General features: G+C 40.2%; 2 protein-coding genes across 4 annotated transcripts in view; one reads left to right on the top strand and one right to left on the bottom strand.

The window, feature by feature from the left end:
- sdccag8 (SHH signaling and ciliogenesis regulator sdccag8) overlaps positions 1 to 15,569 on the bottom strand; it is a 76,867-nt gene extending 61,298 nt beyond the window's left edge. Inside the window, exons 1-14 of the mRNA XM_072677735.1 lie at positions 15,529 to 15,569; positions 14,246 to 14,315; positions 13,180 to 13,317; positions 12,995 to 13,083; positions 11,357 to 11,470; positions 11,042 to 11,167; positions 10,776 to 10,880; positions 10,158 to 10,222; positions 9,813 to 10,004; positions 8,410 to 8,548; positions 6,802 to 6,954; positions 4,861 to 4,995; positions 2,715 to 2,831; positions 2,198 to 2,340 (exon numbers count right to left, since the gene is read on the bottom strand). Of these exons, the coding sequence (XP_072533836.1) occupies positions 2,198 to 2,340; positions 2,715 to 2,831; positions 4,861 to 4,995; positions 6,802 to 6,954; positions 8,410 to 8,548; positions 9,813 to 10,004; positions 10,158 to 10,222; positions 10,776 to 10,880; positions 11,042 to 11,167; positions 11,357 to 11,470; positions 12,995 to 13,083; positions 13,180 to 13,317; positions 14,246 to 14,309 (1,580 nt within the window). The 5' untranslated portion in view covers positions 14,310 to 14,315; positions 15,529 to 15,569. The remainder of the gene's footprint in view (positions 1 to 2,197; positions 2,341 to 2,714; positions 2,832 to 4,860; positions 4,996 to 6,801; positions 6,955 to 8,409; positions 8,549 to 9,812; positions 10,005 to 10,157; positions 10,223 to 10,775; positions 10,881 to 11,041; positions 11,168 to 11,356; positions 11,471 to 12,994; positions 13,084 to 13,179; positions 13,318 to 14,245; positions 14,316 to 15,528) is intronic.
- cep170aa (centrosomal protein 170Aa) overlaps positions 14,755 to 19,757 on the top strand; it is a 69,439-nt gene continuing 64,436 nt past the window's right edge. For 2 of the 3 annotated variants that reach the window (XM_072677734.1, XM_072677733.1), the window contains exon 1: positions 14,756 to 14,930. The gene's annotated coding sequence lies outside the window, so the exon portion shown is untranslated. Of the gene's footprint in view, positions 14,931 to 19,757 lie in introns of all 3 variants that reach the window. The other variant, XM_072677731.1, reaches the window with a different exon arrangement.

The following is a 19,757-nucleotide window of genomic DNA, read 5'->3' as shown; positions in this document are numbered from 1 at the left end:
TTGACACCTTTAAACCCCTTGCACTGTACTGTGTGATGATTAGCTTGATTTCAGAAACTTTCATTTAGGGTATTTAAAATCAAGGGTTTTTACCAGTGCTTGTCTATACAGACCACAGATGGCTCTTGAAGGTACAGGATTTTAATCTGGATGTTCAGCACAAAAAACAATGTGAAGATAGCTGTTGATATGTTGTCCAGACAGTAGTGGTTTAACAAGCCATACTCATTCTATGATAATATTTGACATTTTTGTTGTAACAATAAAGGAGTTTTGAGTGCAATGTATCCTTTTTTATCACTTTACGGCTGTAATAAAAGTATGCATGTGGTTAGTGACAACTGCGAGCAATAATAGAGGCATTATAAGCCTCAAAAAATGATGTACTGTAATGCATCATAAAGCATCAATAAATATGGCTGCTTTGCTTGTGAGGTTTCTCATAATACACCCAACCCTAAACTGTAGAGTTGAGCTACTTAAAAAAATATATATATCAATGTGGTCTGGGCAAATGTTTTGGACACCCTTAGTTGACACAGGCTAAGATTTTTTTGAGGATTACCTAATCAGGCTTAATAAAGTATTATACACAGCTTTCGGAAACAAGTGCTGTGAATTGATGATTTTTAAATCGAACTTTTTTTGTCACAATCGGCACAATTCTGTCACAATTGCAGAAAAAAGAAAGGAACTGCACTTCCAGAAAAGAGCACCTTTCCAACTGTGAAAGAATTGTTTTTGCCACCAGTTGTGCTGGCAATGGTGTTTGGGTGGCAATCAGAAAGTACTGAAAATATAAGTCAAACCATCCATCCAGAAGACTGAAAGAAGCTGAAAAGAGAGTGGCTTCTACAACAGATCCAATAATCCAATATACACAGCACAATTCACCATGGACTACCTGTAAACGCACAAACTGAAGCTTTTGGAATGGCCCTCAAAAATATCTCAGCATTGGAATCATTTAGTAAAGAAGAGTGGAGAAAATAACATAACTACAAGACATTTAGCTGCTACAAAAAAAGCATTTGCAAGCAGTGATCTCTGCCAAGGGTGTTAAAAGCCCTGACCTGTAAGGTGCCCCAATGTGGGCCAAATTAATGTTCATAGACCATGTTAAAAATGTAGGATTTGCTGCTTATATTGTTTTATGTTTGAGTATCTACAGAGACTGCGATTATTATTTCTTAGTGCAAAAACGTCTAAGGGTGCCCAATCTTTAACATAAGATTGTACTTTATTTCATGCATAATAGATTAACCACTAAAACAAAGCAAAACAAAACGAAAAAACACCCAACAGCCGAAGCAAAAATTCAACAAACTCTGTAGCGGCTCAATTTCTCAGAACCATTCCAGTAGCATTTCCAAAAGAAGTCACAGGTTTCGGATCGTCAGGAAGAAGCTCAAAACAGAACTGGCAAGATGTCAGAAACACATACAGCCCTACAATATGTTCCATTTACCAAAAAAATCTCTTTGAATCCTGCTTGTCAGTGAAACCCAAGGATAGAGCACACTGCCTTGAGCGATGCAGACTCTAAACATTATGTAGCCTAAATGAGTTCAAGTGTAAATCGCTGCTTTGCTTGTTTTTTGTCAATGTGTGAAAGTGTGCGAGCAAAAATTGGAGACCCTTTCTTTAAAAGTGGAACCTTGTCAGATCAGTTTAGACTAATTGTTCTGTGCAAGCTTTCTTTACTGAATCTCATGCAACAACCTACTAATAAACAATGCTCTTCCAAACACGACTGTTCTCTAGCACACTTTCTGCAAATCCCCCCCAAACTCCTCGCAGAATGATGAGGATTTTGTCAGATCTGAGGCTGATTCCTAAAAGCCACGCAAAACATTCCCTTCATGTTAAATAATCAGCATCAAAGAGACTTAAAAATGCTCTAAAACACCACGATCCGGCCGCTGACCTCGAGGAACAGCAGTGTACTCTCGGGCTGCTGACGTTATAGAGGGAGAGTATGTATGTGTGTGTGTGTGTGTGCGTGTCTGTGTGTGCGAGCGAGTGTCCCTTCTCTCCAGCCCTGTTCCCCTGGTGCATGGTGGACTGTGGCGGCGGCAGCCGGTGGCTGGCGGCGTTTTAATAAAGCGCATGGGCCTTCCCGCCAGGCTGCTGGCAGTGCGCAGGGGCCAGCGGACGGGCGCAGTGTTGTGGCATGTAATAGGATTATGGGGGTTACCTGGTGAGGTGCAGTTGGCGCTGGGCGCGGCTCAGCCCCTCGGCCAGGCCGGCTGCCTCCGCCCGTGCTCGGCCCTCCGCCCTCTGGGCCTCCTCCAAACGCTGCCGGCTGCCGCTCAACTCCACACCCAGCTTCTGCACTTCCTGAACCCAGAGAGAGAAAAAGATCCAAGGACTGATAGCAAGCAGGGTCCTTCTAGTACACTGATGAACTGCTTTGGTGTACTTTGTTTTGACCGTTCCATGCTTGTATATCGTCGATGTCGGACAAAAACCTTGTATCTCCAAAATAGTTTCTTCTTCACTTTGAATTGTTATGCTGACGCATTTCTATTGGTCCATTCAATAGAATGTTTTGATACAAGGTGAAAAACAACTATCAGATTCACATGATGTTGAAAAGTGAAAAAACACAAAAATGGAGGTACAAGGTTTTTGCAGGACACAGAATTCATTTGAGCTTTCTTCAGAACACACTGCATCATTCCCATGAAATAACCAACCGTGGCCTCTCTCACCTGTCCTGCCAGCTCGAGCTGACGGCCCAGTTTGGAGCTGGTGTCCCTTAACTCCCTCTCGGCCTCTTCTCTCTTAAGCTGGGCCTGGCTCAGCTGGTAGCGCAGCTCTCCGCACGCCTAGTACACACAGAGCCATGGACTTCAGTACACACACACACCGACATGCGTTGTCACTGTCACTTTGCATCAAACTTGTCAGTTTTCCAACACAGTTTTTCCCATTTTCAATCAAGTTGAAATATCAAATAAGTAAGCGGATGCTTTCATCAGCTCTACAGACTTCTGCTTAAGAGGGCCAGAAACTAAACGCTGCTGCAGATCTGTACAGCTCTACTGCCATCTAGTGCTGACTTAATACCTTTCTAAAGTCATTTTTACTTCTACATTCAGCACAGTGTTTAAGTCCTGTTACTAAAGATGACACTAAAGCACATTTATGGAAACTGTGAGCGTCGGCTCATACTGAGACCGATAAGTATTCTTCAAAAACAAACTACAAAGTTTAAAAGCTTAAAACGAGCTGTTTTAAAGATGTGTATCTAAACTGCTCTACTAACCCAAAGGGTCGAAACACAGAGCTAACAAACATCACATCAAACAGTGTGAGTGTGTGTGTTGTTTCAGGCTCAAAACACTGTACAGCCTATCAATTATCAACAACGTTGGATATTAGTTGGATATTATTAAACATTATTTACTTTAATTATTATTATTATTATTATTATTATGAAACATCCCAACATTACACAAAAACACATGAAAATGATTAGTTCAACCCAAAATCAGAAAAGACAGTATGTTAAATTAAAATTCTGGTAAAACCGAATTCAGTGATTTGCAATTATCTTTGACCTGTATTATAATAAAACTATAAACACACATTTAATTGCATTTTCACAACACTTGAAAAAAACATTTAGGGACTGAAGACACCAAAAGATTGTGTGTTTCAGGCGTGATGTTCACTGAAGTGTGCAACAGTACAGTCTGTTGTCACATTTTTGTGTTTTAAAGCAGCATTATGTAAGAATTGACATTTCTTGTTCCTGGGCTCCCCCTACAGTCCACTAAAGGACACGCTTTAGACATGCCTTCTTAACAAGCTCAGAGAAAGAACCAGCATTGACAGTGAAAGTAGGTGGACTATGTGGACTGACTCGATAAATAGTATCAGGTTTTACACAAATATAACACAGTTATGCAGTGTTACGCAGTTCAGGCAAGTGTTGTCCTGCCTGCATCACTAGAGTTACATAGTGTAGTTGCTGGCATGCAGAGCGCAGAGTGGCAACAAGACCTTATTCTCCCTTTTAGAAGTTAGTGGAGCACTAAAATGAATGTGAAGTTTTTCACAGTAACGTTATTTTAAGGTACAAATGCAACATAATGTTCTTTTAAAATGCACCACACATTCTCTACTGAGGACAGGTCAAGACTTCAGGCAGACCAGTCCAGAACCTGCACCCTCCTCTCCTTCAGCCATGCCTTTGTAATGTGCAGAATGGAGTTTTGCATTGTCTTGTTGAAATATGCTTGGGAGTTCCTGGAAAGGATGCCGCCTTAAAGGCAGCATATGTTGCTCCAAAATCTCAATGTTAAGATACTTTTGTTGAGGGCAGAACCTGGTTTCTGGAATTCTTGCTGTTAACAGTCTGGATGGTCCTTTTCTTCTTTGGTCTGAAGCACATGGCCTTATTTTCATCCAAAAAAACCCATCTAAAATACTGATCCAACCACAATACACATTTCCACTGTGTGATGGTCCATCCCAGATATCAGGCTGCTGAACAGTCAGTAACAGAGTGTATCAGTCCAGTACATCACAAAGTCATCTCACCAGTCTCATCACACCTCCACCCTGCACTTACTTACTTAATGGAACTGTGACCACCAGCTCATTCACACTGCACTCAGAGACCAGTGACGTCTTTCCACTCACACTACATTGCATTCACATCTTATCCAAGGTCTAAATAGTATCCAAGGTGTAAATAGTAATGTAAACATCTCTGTATTTCACATACATATTAAATCTGTACATTTTGGGTACAGACCTAGGTTTTTCCACATACCTGTGTTGATGTGATGTGACAGAAAACGTGATTTGATTTGATAAAGTTGGGCTGTGTTGTGTGACGTGCTGTACCTTGCTGCTCTCTGTCTCCTGTGAGGTGAGCTTCTTAAAGGCCTCCTCCAGCTGAGTGTTAAGTGAGTTCTTCTCTCTCTCTCCTCGGTCCAGAAGTCCCTCTAGCTCAGCCACTCTCCGGGTCAAAGAGGTCACCTAGACAAGAAAAAGCAGACCCTCATTTTCAATACTGGCTTTATTAGATCCTTTACCAGGTTTATCTGGCCTCATCTTTCACCTCAGTGGAATTTCTGGCACCACCTTAGGGCTCATTCCATTTATTTAGTGGCTGCAATGAAGGACCCTGTTATATGAGCTCTCAAATGAGAGGCAGGGGATTGAGTAAACACAAGTGCCAACCTCAGCAAGAGAAATCACAGCATAGCTATTTAGAACACATAGCATCATACTATCTCATAATGCTGAATATTTCAAGTTCAAAACATTTGATTTGCTTGAATTCAGGTTGCAAAATGCTCCTGAAACACTGAATAACAAGCTAACAAGCTAACAAGTAGAAACCTCTGACCAGCATAGCTCCATTGCACAAAACTAAAGGAGCAAACTTCAGACACCAAACATGTCTTGGCTGATCATCTCTATGGGGTAAAGGGAACAATGTGTAAATGAGCTTTTTCCCCTGTGAACCCTCCATTAAAAGGTGCGGCTGCTTTGTTGTGACCTATGATCTACAAATCAAAAGATCTGCTCGGCATTCAATATCCGTATCAGATTGTTCTTTCACCTTGCTGTAAGGCTGAATTATTGATGGAAGAGCTAAAAGCAAAACAAGAGAGATAATGAATCTTCCTAGTGTTAACAGTACCTTCAAGGCATCCATTAAATCATCCTGTAAACAGTAATCTTTCCCTTTACAAAGAATTTATAAACAAGTCCAAACCATAATCATCTTAAACTGTTCTGGAACAGAGACGGTCATATTACATCTCTGTTACTGCTAAATAACATTTATTTAAAAAATATAATTCTGTAATCCCAGCAAGCATTTCATGTAAACGTTTCATGTATGCTGTGTTTATGTATGCTGTGTATCATCTCTAGATCTGATGGTCAATGACTAAAGGAGCTATTGGTGCTTTCACTGTGCAATGTATGAATGAACCATTAAACTTACTGTAAATGTTTTCTCAACATGAAGCTAAGGTAAAGTTAGTAGTTTTAGCATAGATCTACTAGGCTAATATAGCTAAAAAGGGAATGGAAGCCTAGGTCACCCGACATCTTTCTCTACAATACAATATAAAAGCCAGATAGTTCTACTTAGGCTAAAATACACATCTAAAAAATGATATATTGACAAGTGAAATCATCTCGATTTTAGGATTAGGATTGTTGTTAGAATATTATACGATTGACATTTTCTGTCAATGTGGTCTGTCTCTTCTAGCAGAAAAATAAAGATTATTGCTCTCCAAACCAACTGTTTAATTAAATTAGTTTATTATTATTATTAGTAGTAGTAGTACTAGTAGTAGTAGTATTATGTTATATCATGTAAACAGAAGATTATTGTTCATTTATTTTCATTTTGTGTTAAATCATACTATTTAGGAATGTTGCACTGGCATTGGGAAGCAAGAATGGACATGATAAAAGAGATTGGCTCTGTTTAGAACATACCGATTTTTTAATTCTGTTTTATATACACTGCCTTGTGAAAGGACACATCTAATACTGGGCGTGGCATAAAACAATATTAAACAGGGAACTAAACTAAAAAAAAAAAAAGCTGTTCCCAGATTTTTTGCATTCAGACGTCCTGACCACTAGAGGGCAGCAAATGTGACTTTTTAAGCTATAAACAAGCTGACCCTCAGTGATCTGTAAGGATGCATATCTGCTTACAAAATGAGTTTTAATGCTTCTAAATATGTATTGTTGTCATATGTAGTCTACTTCATGACAGAAATCATAGGATTTTAGCATGATGAAAGAACTGACTGTCTGGGCAAGCTCCTCTTTCTCTCTCTTGCTCTCGAAGCGTGCCGACTCCTTGGCTAGCGAGATCTTCTCCTGCTCAGAGGCCAGCTCCTTCTCCAGTCTCTCCCTCTGCCTGGCCAGCTCAGCAAGCACATTCTCACACTGCACCAGAGCCTGGAAGATGCGACCAGGAAGACAAGCAGAGAGAGATGGTAAAACAAATTTGTAACAAGCAGTTAAAAAACATCTGGCCCAGAAAACATTACACATAACCATTTTAAAGGTGTAGTAGTAGTGCACTATGTGATGCTGAGCATGCTTCAGTGGTCACAGATTAAGGATCATCTTTACTCACTTAAAGTATTGCATATTTTTTGCCTAATCTCTATCGGCATTTGTAGAATATGATAGAGTACCATGGGCAACAATTTCAAAACATTTCTTCATAATTAGAGGGAACAGACACAAGTCAATTGTGTAGTGGCTAAATACTGAACATTTACACAGCTAAACTGTCAGTGTTAAATGATAATATTAGTGTTAATGTTAATGTTCATGTTAAATGAACACTGTGAATGGTAAAACATAAAACTCCTAGTATTAATATAACACTAACAGTTTCATGAGTATGTACTGTCAATGTATCTTATTATGTAGACTTAAGACTATTATAAAAAATATAATACAGTCAAAATGACCCTATTCCTATATACAGTACTGTGCAGCGGTTTTAGGCAAACAAACACATTGTTTAAAATCATTTATCTTAGCAATAAGAGTGTTTTTGTTTGCACAATCTTCAGATCACATTAGTAAAGATACAAGTACACAGGATTACAGTAAAAGATAACAAGAATTTCCCATTTATGACTGATTATTTATTCATTTAGTTAGTTAGTTGGTGTATTCATTTGTACAGGGTTGTTCCTATATACAGTTACACATTATTTAAAATCATTTATCATAACAATAACAGTGCATTTGCTTGTTAAAACTCAAATGCAAGTAAACATGAATACAGTAAAAGATAAGAAGATTTTTTTTATTTTAAAGGAAAAATTGGATACCTTCTTAGATTTCTGAGTCTCTGAAAAACAAAGCTTGGTTCCAGACGTTTCATGACCAGCTGATTTAACATTGTTAAATACTGATTTACCATACCAGGTGTTGGATGATCCCTATAAATAATACTATAAGAATACTATACTGATATGAGGAGAGCTCATTTTAGTTGTATTTATTCTAATATAATTTTTCAGAAAGCAAATAAACACTTACACATAAAAAGCTTTTCAAATTATAAATTTCACATAATGCCTAAAACTTTTGCACAGTACTGCATATTTTGAACACTATCTCTTTGAATTCTGAAGTGCTGGTAGAGATGATTGTCTGTAGTGTTTGACAGTATGACAGTTTGACAGTATGATGCAGCCATGCTGAAGCATTTCCAGCAAGAGTACCTTTCTTCATAATGGCCCATCACATAACAGCAAACAAATGACTTGCTGAGTGTAAATGTGGAATTTAGGGCCTACATGTGCCTGTTCTTTCTGGACAGACTGCACTGTATACTGCTAAACATGTGACCACTGAAGTAGGTGCTAGAGTGAAGCTAAGAGTTCACACCTTGGTCTTCTCCAGGTTAGCCTCCTCTGCCATCTCCACAGCCTGCTTGACCTGCTGATAGGCAGCCCATTCCCTTTGCTGAACCTCACTCTGACTGGCCCTCAGGGAACACAGCGCCGTCATCAACTCGTCTCGCTCTCTACAGCAAACAAATGAGATGATTAAACCCCAATAACAATTATAAAATAAATAAGCAGACATCCGTACTGGCATTTCATTGTTAATGTAAAGGTAAACAGTTGATGCAGTCACTCTTCAGACATCGGTTTGGATGCTCTATTTATAGTCTCCTGTTATTTGGATAAGCAATTCACAATCTACACCTACTTCTACAATTGATCTGCTCTGTGATCAAGTCAATACCAGATATTGCTTCAGTCTTGCTGCAAGCTTGAACAATCAATAGAAGACCCCCAAACAATGAAGTGAGACAGATAATGTAAACACTATTGTTAATGAACCCTCCAGTGTTAACTACAGCTTCAAGGCAATCATTAAATCAATAGAACCTGTAAAGAGTAATCTGTTATCTTTCCTTTAGCAAAAAGAAGGTGTCTGTAATGTAGACTGGAGGTGTGCTGTTAAAGGCCTTCAGAGAATACTGAAATCATAATTCACTTCTCATTAAGATAAATAACATACAGATAAACAATTCAGTAAAATGGTACATTTTAGTATTTAATACTAAATAATAATGTGTCTATTACAGGAGAGTGGCTGTTATGCTATTTTAGTTTTAATAAAGTAAAACACAGCAAATCTGCTATTATGGAAGAACATTTGCCTATAAGAAGATCTCCAATCTTCCTAATTGACATAATTCCTAATCAACAGTGCTTTGAAAATGTGTTAGGGCAATGATTGGAAGAATACAAGCAAGACCACCTGAACGGCTCAGTAAATAATAATAATAAAAAAAAAAATAAATAAATAAATGAAGTGGCTTCACAAACCTTAGAGATGTTGTTTCAAGACCTTGAATGATCTTGGAGTGGGCACAAATACCTCGACAGCGATTAAAAAAGACTAGTGTTTGACTTTGTTTGGCCAGTTACTAATTTTACGGGGTCAATGATTTTTTTCACTTTGGTGATATAGCTTTTAAATAAATCTTTAATAAATGAAATGATACAAGCTGCATTGTGTGTTCACTCATGATGTTGGTGTGGCGCAACAGACAACACCACTACCTGCCAGTGAGCTGCCTCACCATGTGGGATTAATTAGGAAGGGGGTTAATTCTTTTTCACAGCACTGTTACATATACAAGTGCACCCCACACCCCCCCCCCCCTTGAAAATGTCTAGTCACCATTTTCTCCATCATCCTGTGAAAGCACATAAAATGCTTCCAGAAGATGTGATTGACTGCCTTAACGAACACTGCAATAACAACCCACTCACTTGGTGAGTCTCTCGATGGCCTGGATGTGAACATTGGAGTGCGTTTCTGCCAGTACAGCTTCATGCTGGGCACATTTCACGCACAGCCCCCCAACACGCTGGCCAGCACCCACCAGGGCTGCCGTTGTTTCCTTATGCCTTAGGCGCTCCTTCACCTCTTCACACTCCTTCTGACAGCTCACCAAGTCCTTCCTAAACAGACACACATACACACACACAGAGAGAGAACCACTTGGAAATGGATTTGGAAACAGGGAACACCTCCCATATGGGCTGAGGATGATGTATTGTCAGTGGTTAAATCTCATAAAGACCAGTACAGCAGCAGCTGGACTACACTCTTACTTTAGTGAAACAACCTGAGCTTCTAGGGTCTCAGTCTGGGCTTGGTACAGACACTTCAGCTGCTCCTGAAACAGTCAGAATGTGGGTGTTAAAGCAGCATTATGCCAGAATGTTCTGCTCCTGGGCCTTCCCTACAGTCGAAAAGTGTAATTTGCACTTTGAGCATTTAGAGGACAGGCATTTCTGGACAAGCTGAGAGATACAGAAACTGTCACTGAAATTGAAAGAAGCTTGTGGACAGATCGGTCCAGTAATATTTCAGGATTTGACACAGATATGACTCAGATTACAGTCATAGTTGAAATGAAGCGAGTGTTGTCCTGCCTTCTTTTGCAAAGTTATATAGTTCAGTGTCTGGTGTGCCAAGCTTGGAGCAGCAACCATAGAGACGCTGCTTACCTTATTACAGGTCCGTGAAACATCAGAATGATTTTGAAGCTGCTATTGTACAGTAAAAATGCTACATAATGCTGCTTTAAAGAAAAAAAATGAACAAGAAGCAAACTTATAGTTCATAATCTGAACCTCTCAACTTAACGGTCAGACATAATATTCGTCTGCAATATGACTATGACAGATTTTTATAGGACATAGGGTATGTAAGCATTAGGCAAATACCAGCTCTTTTTTCCACTTGTTATCCTCCATTTGGTGAATAGAAGATTGCCTAGGTTTTGCTGCTGGTGTTGAGGTGATTTTATCTACCATGGTTTCTCCATTTACCTGAAAATGATCATCAACCAAAGAAACACACAAACAAAGACATGTGTAAAGTAACAGTAACTGTAGCAGTACTGGTCAGTTGCTGTCAGTCTATTGTGTTTTACAAAATTAAACAAAACCATCTGCTCTATAGCACTACTAGACAACTTAATAATAAATACCGTCCCATCCAAGAGAGTGTACTCCTTTAAAGTGTCCTCCACCATTTTTGCCTTGAGCTCCTCGTGCAGTTTCTCATTCTCCACGACCACCACTCTAACTCGCTGCTTCATTGAAAGGAGCTCTTCCTTTGGTGAAGATACAAGGCCGATAATAAACCGGGTTATGTGTTTACACCACAAAGAATGAAGATTCCTTTGTGTACATCATTAACTCGGCCTGAAAAGTGTCAGGGAAACGTACTGACTGAAAGTGGCACTGTAACAACACCCAGTCAAGCAAAACAACCAAATCCCACCTTCATTCATAGCACTGACCTTGCAGAACTTGACCTCTGCCTCAAGGTGCTGGATGTACTCTGACTGGTTGTGAATGATAGGGACCAGGTCTTGCACTGCAGGCAAACTGCCACCGGCCTCATCTGTGTGCTTCTGTTGGAAGAAATGTGAATTAACCCTTTAAAGCCACATCTATCATATCTGATACAACTCTGCAGCATCAGTGTGATAGTTACATGATTATTTAGCTTTATTAAATATTAAATAACATATAAATAACAGGAACAAGATATAATATGTTCAATAATAATTAATTACATAAATAAGATTTAAAGCAGCTTAAAATCACTTGCATAATTTTAAAGGCAAGGGTTAATCAATTTTGTATTCTAAATGTTTTAGTTGGTTTGAAAATGTCTGCTGTGAGCCATACATTCCCTATGTATCAAATTTGTTACAAAATAAAAGTCACAAATGCAGAGTGTTATTTAATTTTAATGTTTTAATAATTGGTAAGAAGGTCAAATAAACACTCCAGTTTTAAAGAGTTAGAATTCTCTGCCTGTTTTATAGTAATATATAAAGATATAAAAACACTGTATCCATGTGGGGAAAAAAAGACAAGTGCTAGAAGGCACATTAATTGAATGTATATGGCATTTTGGCATGTCGCCTTGAGACAAAAACGACTACCAATCGTTCCTGATTATCGCAGGCTGCTGAGGCCATGCTGCGATACATCAATATAACCCGAAATGCACTGCAGGAGGTACTAATGAACTAAATAACGACCTGAACATGTACCAAAAGGGTGAAGGACATCTCAAATGTGTTAACTGGTCATCAACTGCTGGTAGGTTGTAATACTAAAACCATACCAGACCAGTCTGCTGTATATTGCCTTAAAGCTTCACATGTGGCATTAAATAACCACAAACACAATTGTTCACAGGTTTTTGTCCAGAAACCACATACAAATACAACTCTGGCCAATCCAAGGTATTTCTTTTCAGCTTGCCACTTTCTCTGTGTACCTCCACACTCAAGGGTATGTGTTCAGTGCTCTTAGTTAGGAAACATAAGTGTATATGTATATATATATATGATATGGGTTGTGGGTTCGATACCCAGGCCACTGTTGGGCCCTTGAGCAAGGCTCTTCACCCTCTCTGCTCCCCGGGTGCTGGAGTTGGCTGGTCCGCTCTGTGTGTGTGTGTGCTCACTGCCTCTAGTTCACTAGTGTGTGTGTGTGTTCAGTACCACAGATGGGTTAAATGCGGAGGACACATTTCGCTGTACATAGTACAGTGACAAATACGCACATCTTTACCTTTTAGCAATTAACCAGTGTAGTAGCTTTTTGACAGAGTAGGGATGCATTATCATAAACAGGATTACCCCTGGGCAGGGTGCCAGTCCACTATAGGGTAGCACACACACCTATCCTTGCATAGCCAAATCACCTACCATGAGTTTTTGGGAGGTGGGAGAAAACCGGAATACCCAAAGGAAACACACAGAGACTCTGGGAGAAAACAGCAAACTCCACACATACTGAGACCAGAGTGCTGATCAAATCCAAAACCCCAGTCCCCTGGAGCAGTCTGATAAACACACACACACACTACATGCTGCGCCCCCAAACTGCCATGTCGTCATTTAACTCACATAACTCACCTTGGGAACAGACTTCCTCTTTGATGGAGAAAGAGACTGAACTTGTGCTTCTCTTGGCTGTTTCTGAAGCAAAGAACGCAGCTGATTGGCTGAAACACAAAACCAGAGAACATAATTGACAACATCTCTACTCACGACATGCTCACATCTATAATTTGTTTTTTAGCGTTAACGTGGAGTCAAACCTGCTTCACTCTGCTGCGCAGGTTGCCATGAGCTCTCCTGCACGCTGTTCTCACTGCTCCCTTGTTCCAAGGCCTCAGCTTCAGAGCTCTGGTTAGCCAGCATGCTGCTCAGCTGCTGAATACTGCGGTTGGCTCGCTCTGGGAAATCAAATGTAAAATACATATTAAAAGGGGTGAAGGGGAGTGTTTCCTTTATCAGGGAGTATAAACACACCCAGGACTGCAAAAAATATATATATATATCACCACCACCACCAGAGAGTTTTGCACTTCATCTTTAAAAATCTTTAAAATCAGAAATTCAAGCTACAGAGCAAATCAGCGCCTCTCTCTTTCATACTGGTCAGTAATGGTTTGAGTTTTAATGACTATATGATTTATAATTACACAGCCTCATACTACCTACAATAGTATTATAACTGCCTAACTAATATGTTATAAAGAATAAAAAGAGAAAAAATTCAGTGGTTAAGATGTGAAGAAAGTCATTGAGAGTGATGTGATGTGAAATGTGATGGAGACAGAACCCAGACATCTGAAGTCCTTAATGCCTCGAAAATCTCTCTCACAGAAAATGATATTGAAGTTGTAACAGATACTTTGGCAGATGTCTGAAGTATTGTTTTTCATTAGATTTTTTGTGCATGCAAGATGAAAAACCCTAAAATAAATAACACCAAAATAAATAAAAACACCAACCCCACAAACTCATATAGGTGTAGGTTTACTGGTCATTTTGCTGGTTTCCACAACCACCACCACAAAGAAATCAGTAAGGTTTTCTATGATGATCTTTTTTCATATCAAAATACCCTAAAGGGCTTCATTTTCTAAACATGAGCTACTTACACACATCACAACAAAGTAAATCGGTGGGACTCCCTTTTAAAGGGCTAAGCAGTTATGCAGCTAGCTAGCTATAACTAGAAACTGCACAGTCTTCATAAAGTACGTTTCTGCAAACCTCACCTACTAATCTAACATGCAAACAAAAAAAAGCCCAAAACTTCTCCAGCAGGGATTTCAGGGACATGTTTGTTGCCTGGCCAACGTTAACGGGCATCACCTCTCAGCTTCTTCTGATAAGCTCCCAATTCCTCCTCCTCGTCCGAGTCCAGCGACGGCTTCATTTTCGCCTAGGTGCACAGAAGCTCGTCAGAACGTGCGTTTCATTAACTCTGGTTTAGTCTGTAGATCAATATTATTTATCAAATCCCCCAAAATCGCTGGCGAACTACAACCAGTGACAGAGCCTAACCGTCAACACTTGAATCACAGATCAAACTTCCGTAAACGTCCCCGCAAAGGTTCCCGGGAACTGTAGTTCTACGTCGACCTCCGCCCTGATGCTCAGAACGGGGACGGCGAGAGTAAAAACTACAAGTTACAAGACCTTGAAATGTAAGGTCGAACAAAACAGTTCTATTTTTTGCCGCAAAGCATATAAATCGCCGTGTTATAATAATATCGCCATGCGTCTATTAAAAATACAGTTTTGGAGAGGATTGCGTCTTTGTGCGCGATGACAAGCCTGCTGAAGACACGCCCACCGGACTGTGCTGGAACTGCAGACGCTGGCGCTGCTGTAAATGTCCTGCCTGCCTGATTCCAGTCTGCCGTAGGTCGCCGCTATTTGTTAGGAATAACGTTATTGCTGAGCAACTGAGACGTAGGAGCACACACTGGGCAGGGCACTGAAAACCGTTTAGCTGCTGCATTGGAGCTTTGCACAAAAAGGAGAAGAGAAAGGGGTAAGTTATGACAAATATAATCAAGATATTTATATGTAGCTAGCTGTATATTTTGGAAGGATGTTTGATGGTGGTGCATCGATCGCGGTAGGGAGGGTATTTGCAGAAGCAGAGACTAGCTTATTGTTGGTGTCTAAAACGCGCTTTCTTGCTTTCCCTAACCTTTCTGACTTGAGGCCGTCCCCGGATCTCCTTCATAGAGCGATTTGGGATGAATTATTTTTCCGGATTGTTGAAGGGATCGTTGGAAAGGCACGTTGCGGCCGGCGTAACTTCAAGCAGCATCGCAACGTGTGCATCCAGCTAGCCAGATATGCGTTTTTCTTCTTCTCGGTGGGATTGATAAGCGAGCTGTGCCAGCATCATGGATCCTGTAATGACGGTGTGCATTTGTGGTTCTTTTTTTTTTGGTGTTTTTTTTTTTTGTGTGGAGGTAAACGTCTGTAACGTTAAAAAAAATAAATATGGATTGTGCTTTTAACAACGAGTTTCAGTAATTTATTCAGACAGGGATGTAAATTATAAGCTCAGTCTGTCAGTGTCATCCAGACGTCCATCCGATAGCCTGGCTGCTGCTGTTGTTAATGTGAATACTTACTGGAGGCCAGATAGCCACTTTCTGTCGCCCACGTTGATCATATGTGTGTATCAGGGATGGCCTACAGAGATGTCCGAAGACTAGAGGTGCTAGAGGACACGATTTGAAGCACTGGCCGAGCTCCCTTTGTGTTTTTTTTTTTTTCTTTTTTTCTTTGCCTGCATCTGGCCTGAATATTTCCATTCAGCGAAGCTCAGAGAAGCTGTTTCCCCTCTTCCTCCTCTCCCTCCTCTCCCTCCTCTCCTCTCCGCACCGCATCGTTAGGTTAGTTATTAGCCTGTTACTAATGGACGTTCATGGACGTGAGAAAAGGCTGTAGTGAAGGCGAACACTCGGCTCGACTTTCTCTTCAGTGCTGGCCATGTCCACAAGGCGAGCTGAAAGCTGGATAAAGGGGGTCTCGGTGGTCTCTGCACTTCTCTCAGTTCCCTCTCAGTGGTTCCTCTTTGTAGCTCAGACGGAGCGCAGGCGTGTAGGCCCACCTTCATTTCCGTTCAGAAAGGCTTCATGAAAATAGACCCGCTTGAGCAAGATATGATGGAAAATGGGAACGTGTACATCTAAAAACAAGTTTAGGACGTCAGCGTTTCGGGTTGAACAAAGCTGTGGGATAGACTGCCTTCTTCTTTCCCTCCTGCTGCTCAAACTGCAGTTTTGGACGGGAGCCATTCTTCCCCATGGCCAGATGCTCTCGTCTCCCAAACCGACACTGTCGTTTACCGGGTCACAACACAGCTTCACTGGGCTGTTGGAAGACATGTACCATGAAGTCAGACATTAAAAAAAAATCTTTTGAGCTCTTAAAATGTGGCCTGTTTGTCTTTGCTTGTGGTCAGACTGCTACTGTCCAATCTGAACAATGCCCTGACCAGCAGAAGTGAACTTCATAGTCCGGTAGCATCCTGTCTGAGCCCAAATTGCTGCGTTAGGTTTTCTCAGCTAATTTGGAGCTGACTCTGCTTGTAGACTGTCAGAGCTCAGGTGGTTGGTGGGCAATTTTTTTTTTTTTAGATGTCATGAAAAAGGTTTAACTCCATAATCCATAATCCATGATCCCCAAAACTAACCCTACAGATTCATCACATCACGCAAACACTAAGGGGAGACCGGTAAGGATGCAGTGATATTGGGATCATGGGTCAGTTATGGTGTCTGAAGTTTGTGTAAGGATTATTACTAGTGTTGCATCGATACTGTATCAGTATCAGCCGGCATCAGTATCGCCATCAGCAATAAAGACCACCGATACCATGACGTTTACCTTATCAGTGTTTTTTTTTTTTGGCATAAAACATTTTTGTTTACATACTTTATAAATTAATGTATTAAATGTTTAATAAATGGGTAAAAAGCCAGTCATAAATAGTAATTACTATTAAACAAGCATTTATCGTTTGAAGGCCACACACTGAAAAACGTTTTAAAAAGATGTGGACTTGAATGTGAAATTGCTGCAGAAGCACTTTTTGTTGTTTCACTGCTCTGAAATATGAATTTTTAGGTGCATGTATTTGTCACTGTATAGTGAAAGGTGTCCTCCGCATTTAAACCATCTGTGGTAGTGAACACACACACACACACACACACACACACACACCCAGAGCGGTGGGCAGCCAACTCCAGCCCAGGGAGCAGAGAGGGTAAAGGGCCTTGCTCAAGGGCCCAACAGTGGCAGCTTGCCAAGCCCAGGAATCGTACCCACAACCCTGTTATCGATAGCCCGGCGCTCTAACTGCTGAGCCACCGCTGCCCCACAACACCAGTTAAAAAGCTGTTTGGTCAAACTTGCATGAGCATGATTATGCTCCCCTGCTTGCTTATGTTTCTGCATTGTGGCCATTTTTATATTTTCACAGCTCTGAAACTTTTCAAATGTGCAGTTACTCAAGTAGCGCTGTTCTTTCAAGCTTATTATATCTTATTCAGGGTAAGATATAAAAATTACAACCTATAAAAAAGTGTCATCTATCGAGTATTTGAGTCAGAGCTGGTGTCGGCACTTGAAAGTCTGGTATCGGAAAGGAAAAAGTGGTATTGTTGCACCCCTGTTTATTACACTGATTATTATCAGTTAATTCCAACACTGATTCACATGCAGTTATACAACACAGACATTAAGACTAGATCCCTCTGGAGTTGTAAACTGCAACCACAAAGCTGAGGTTTGTTAATTGTGTTGACTAAAGAAAAGTTCAAACACGACCAACGTGTTATTTTTGTGTTTGTGGAGATGTCTGATACAATTCCGACATTATTATGCATCCCAAGTTAAGATACTGCCCATTCTCAGGGGAAGGTATGTTGTTAGCCTTCTGCTCAGGATGCAAATCACATAGAACCTTAAAAAAAGGGTTCTTTTGGGGTTCCTAAGTACAGGCAGTGGTTCTATATAGAACTAAAATGCTTCTTTGCCTGATGGAATTTCCATTTATAGTTGGTGAAGGACTGCATGGTGGTAGTCAGATATGTATGGGTGGAGTTGTCTAAGGAACTTTGGTTAACTTGGCCTGTCTTTAAAAACTGCAATTACTGCAGCAGGGCCTTCAGACACGAACACGAAGATGTAAAATGAGCTTGCGATATAAATCCCTGATTCTCAATCCGGTTTAAAATGAAGGCCTGTAGGCAGTGCAGTATCTTTAAGCAGTGCTTACTTTAAGCTTTAGCATGGATTCCTCATCTGAGACTGGGGCAGCCAACTACACCAGTGGAAAAAAAAGCCTATTACTATCATTTATACAGTAACTATTTAATATTACATCGCTTTACAACACGCAACACTTTTAAACAGTGACCACTGCATTTGCTGGATGCAGCAAGGTCAGGCTAAACTCTAATCAGGTATGTCAAATGAATTGCTTTGTTCATCAAATAGGATACTCTTCTGCTGTGTTTGACCTCCTGAGTTAAAGTCCAAGGGTAGAACTTCTGTAAGACAGTCGCAAACACTGAGTAATGCAAAAATAACTGACCATGGGTGCGTCCACACTGTCTCTCTCCCTCCACATCTGGTCTGGGTGTTGCTGCAATTAGCTGAGATGTTTCCTCTGGTGTGTTTGGATTGTGCTGATCGATTTTCCTCCTACTATTATCTAAGCCAGACTATGAAAACAGAAAATATGTTTGTTGCAAAGATCCTAGATTTGTATCTACAGCTCTTATGGAGCTGAATTAGGCCTTGTAAAAACTGAAAAGCCAAAAGCAGTGGTCTCCAACCCTCATCCTGGAGAGCTATCTTACCAAACCTACTCTAACACCCTGTTCACCCAGTCAAGGACTTCTGAAGGCAGTAATTGGTTGAATCTGGTAGAGTGGATCAGGGTTGGTAGGATGTCTGCAGGATGGTAGCTCTCCAGGAACAGGGACGAAGACCATGTCTCACTGGCCTGAGACATCATTAGTAATTGTCCCTCGATGTCCTGCAGAAACTGTGCATCTCTATTGTTCTTGTTTTGAAACAGAAGCTTTGGGGGGGGGTTGGGGGGTGTTGAGTATGTGTTGGCCTACATATGACGGCGCTACAGAAATTCTCCAAAATGACTTTGTACATTGACTTCTATTGAAAGTTTTCTCCTCCTCAGCTATACGTTTTCGGTTAGTAGAACGTTCCTAGAACATGTTCTGAACGTTTTTGGTTTTTAAAACGTTCTATCTGTCAGGTTTTCTAGACGTTCCTACAATGTTTTTATTTTTTTATTTATTTACATTTATTTGTTTAATCTCACAGTTGAATTTGGGCTTTTCATATTTGTCCAGCATATTTCAAAAAGTTATGCAAGTTCATAATTTCCACATTTTATTATCAGTGTAAATTCTATAGATATTAAATTCTATGTTTAAATAAATGAAAAAGGTTTGACACAATCATTGAAACATATTAATTGCACCAGTGTGATATCAGTCTTATTGTGTATCAGGTTTTATCAATGTTTTAATATAATGCATTTTATATAAAATATTCTAATAACGTTGTGATTTTTATATCACGTTTTTTTCACAAAGCTCCTTGATCATTATTTCTGTAATGTTACAGGCTAACCTTCCTGGAATCTCTAAAAACGCTGCTGAACGTTCATAAGACGTTCCCTGCTGGCCGGAAGGTTACCATTTTGGAAATACTAACGTTTTTCTGTGAGAGCAGCGATATGTTTGTGTAGTATAGAAAATCTATGAAAAATAAAGACACCACCATACCGTATTACATCAGACTTGAATCTTGTCCATCCATG

The sequence above is a fragment of the Salminus brasiliensis genome, chromosome 4 (genome assembly GCF_030463535.1).
Source record: "Salminus brasiliensis chromosome 4, fSalBra1.hap2, whole genome shotgun sequence".
NCBI lineage: Eukaryota > Metazoa > Chordata > Actinopteri > Characiformes > Bryconidae > Salminus > Salminus brasiliensis.
Note: the sequence above shows the minus strand (reverse complement) of the source record. Positions and strands in the feature narration are given on the sequence as shown.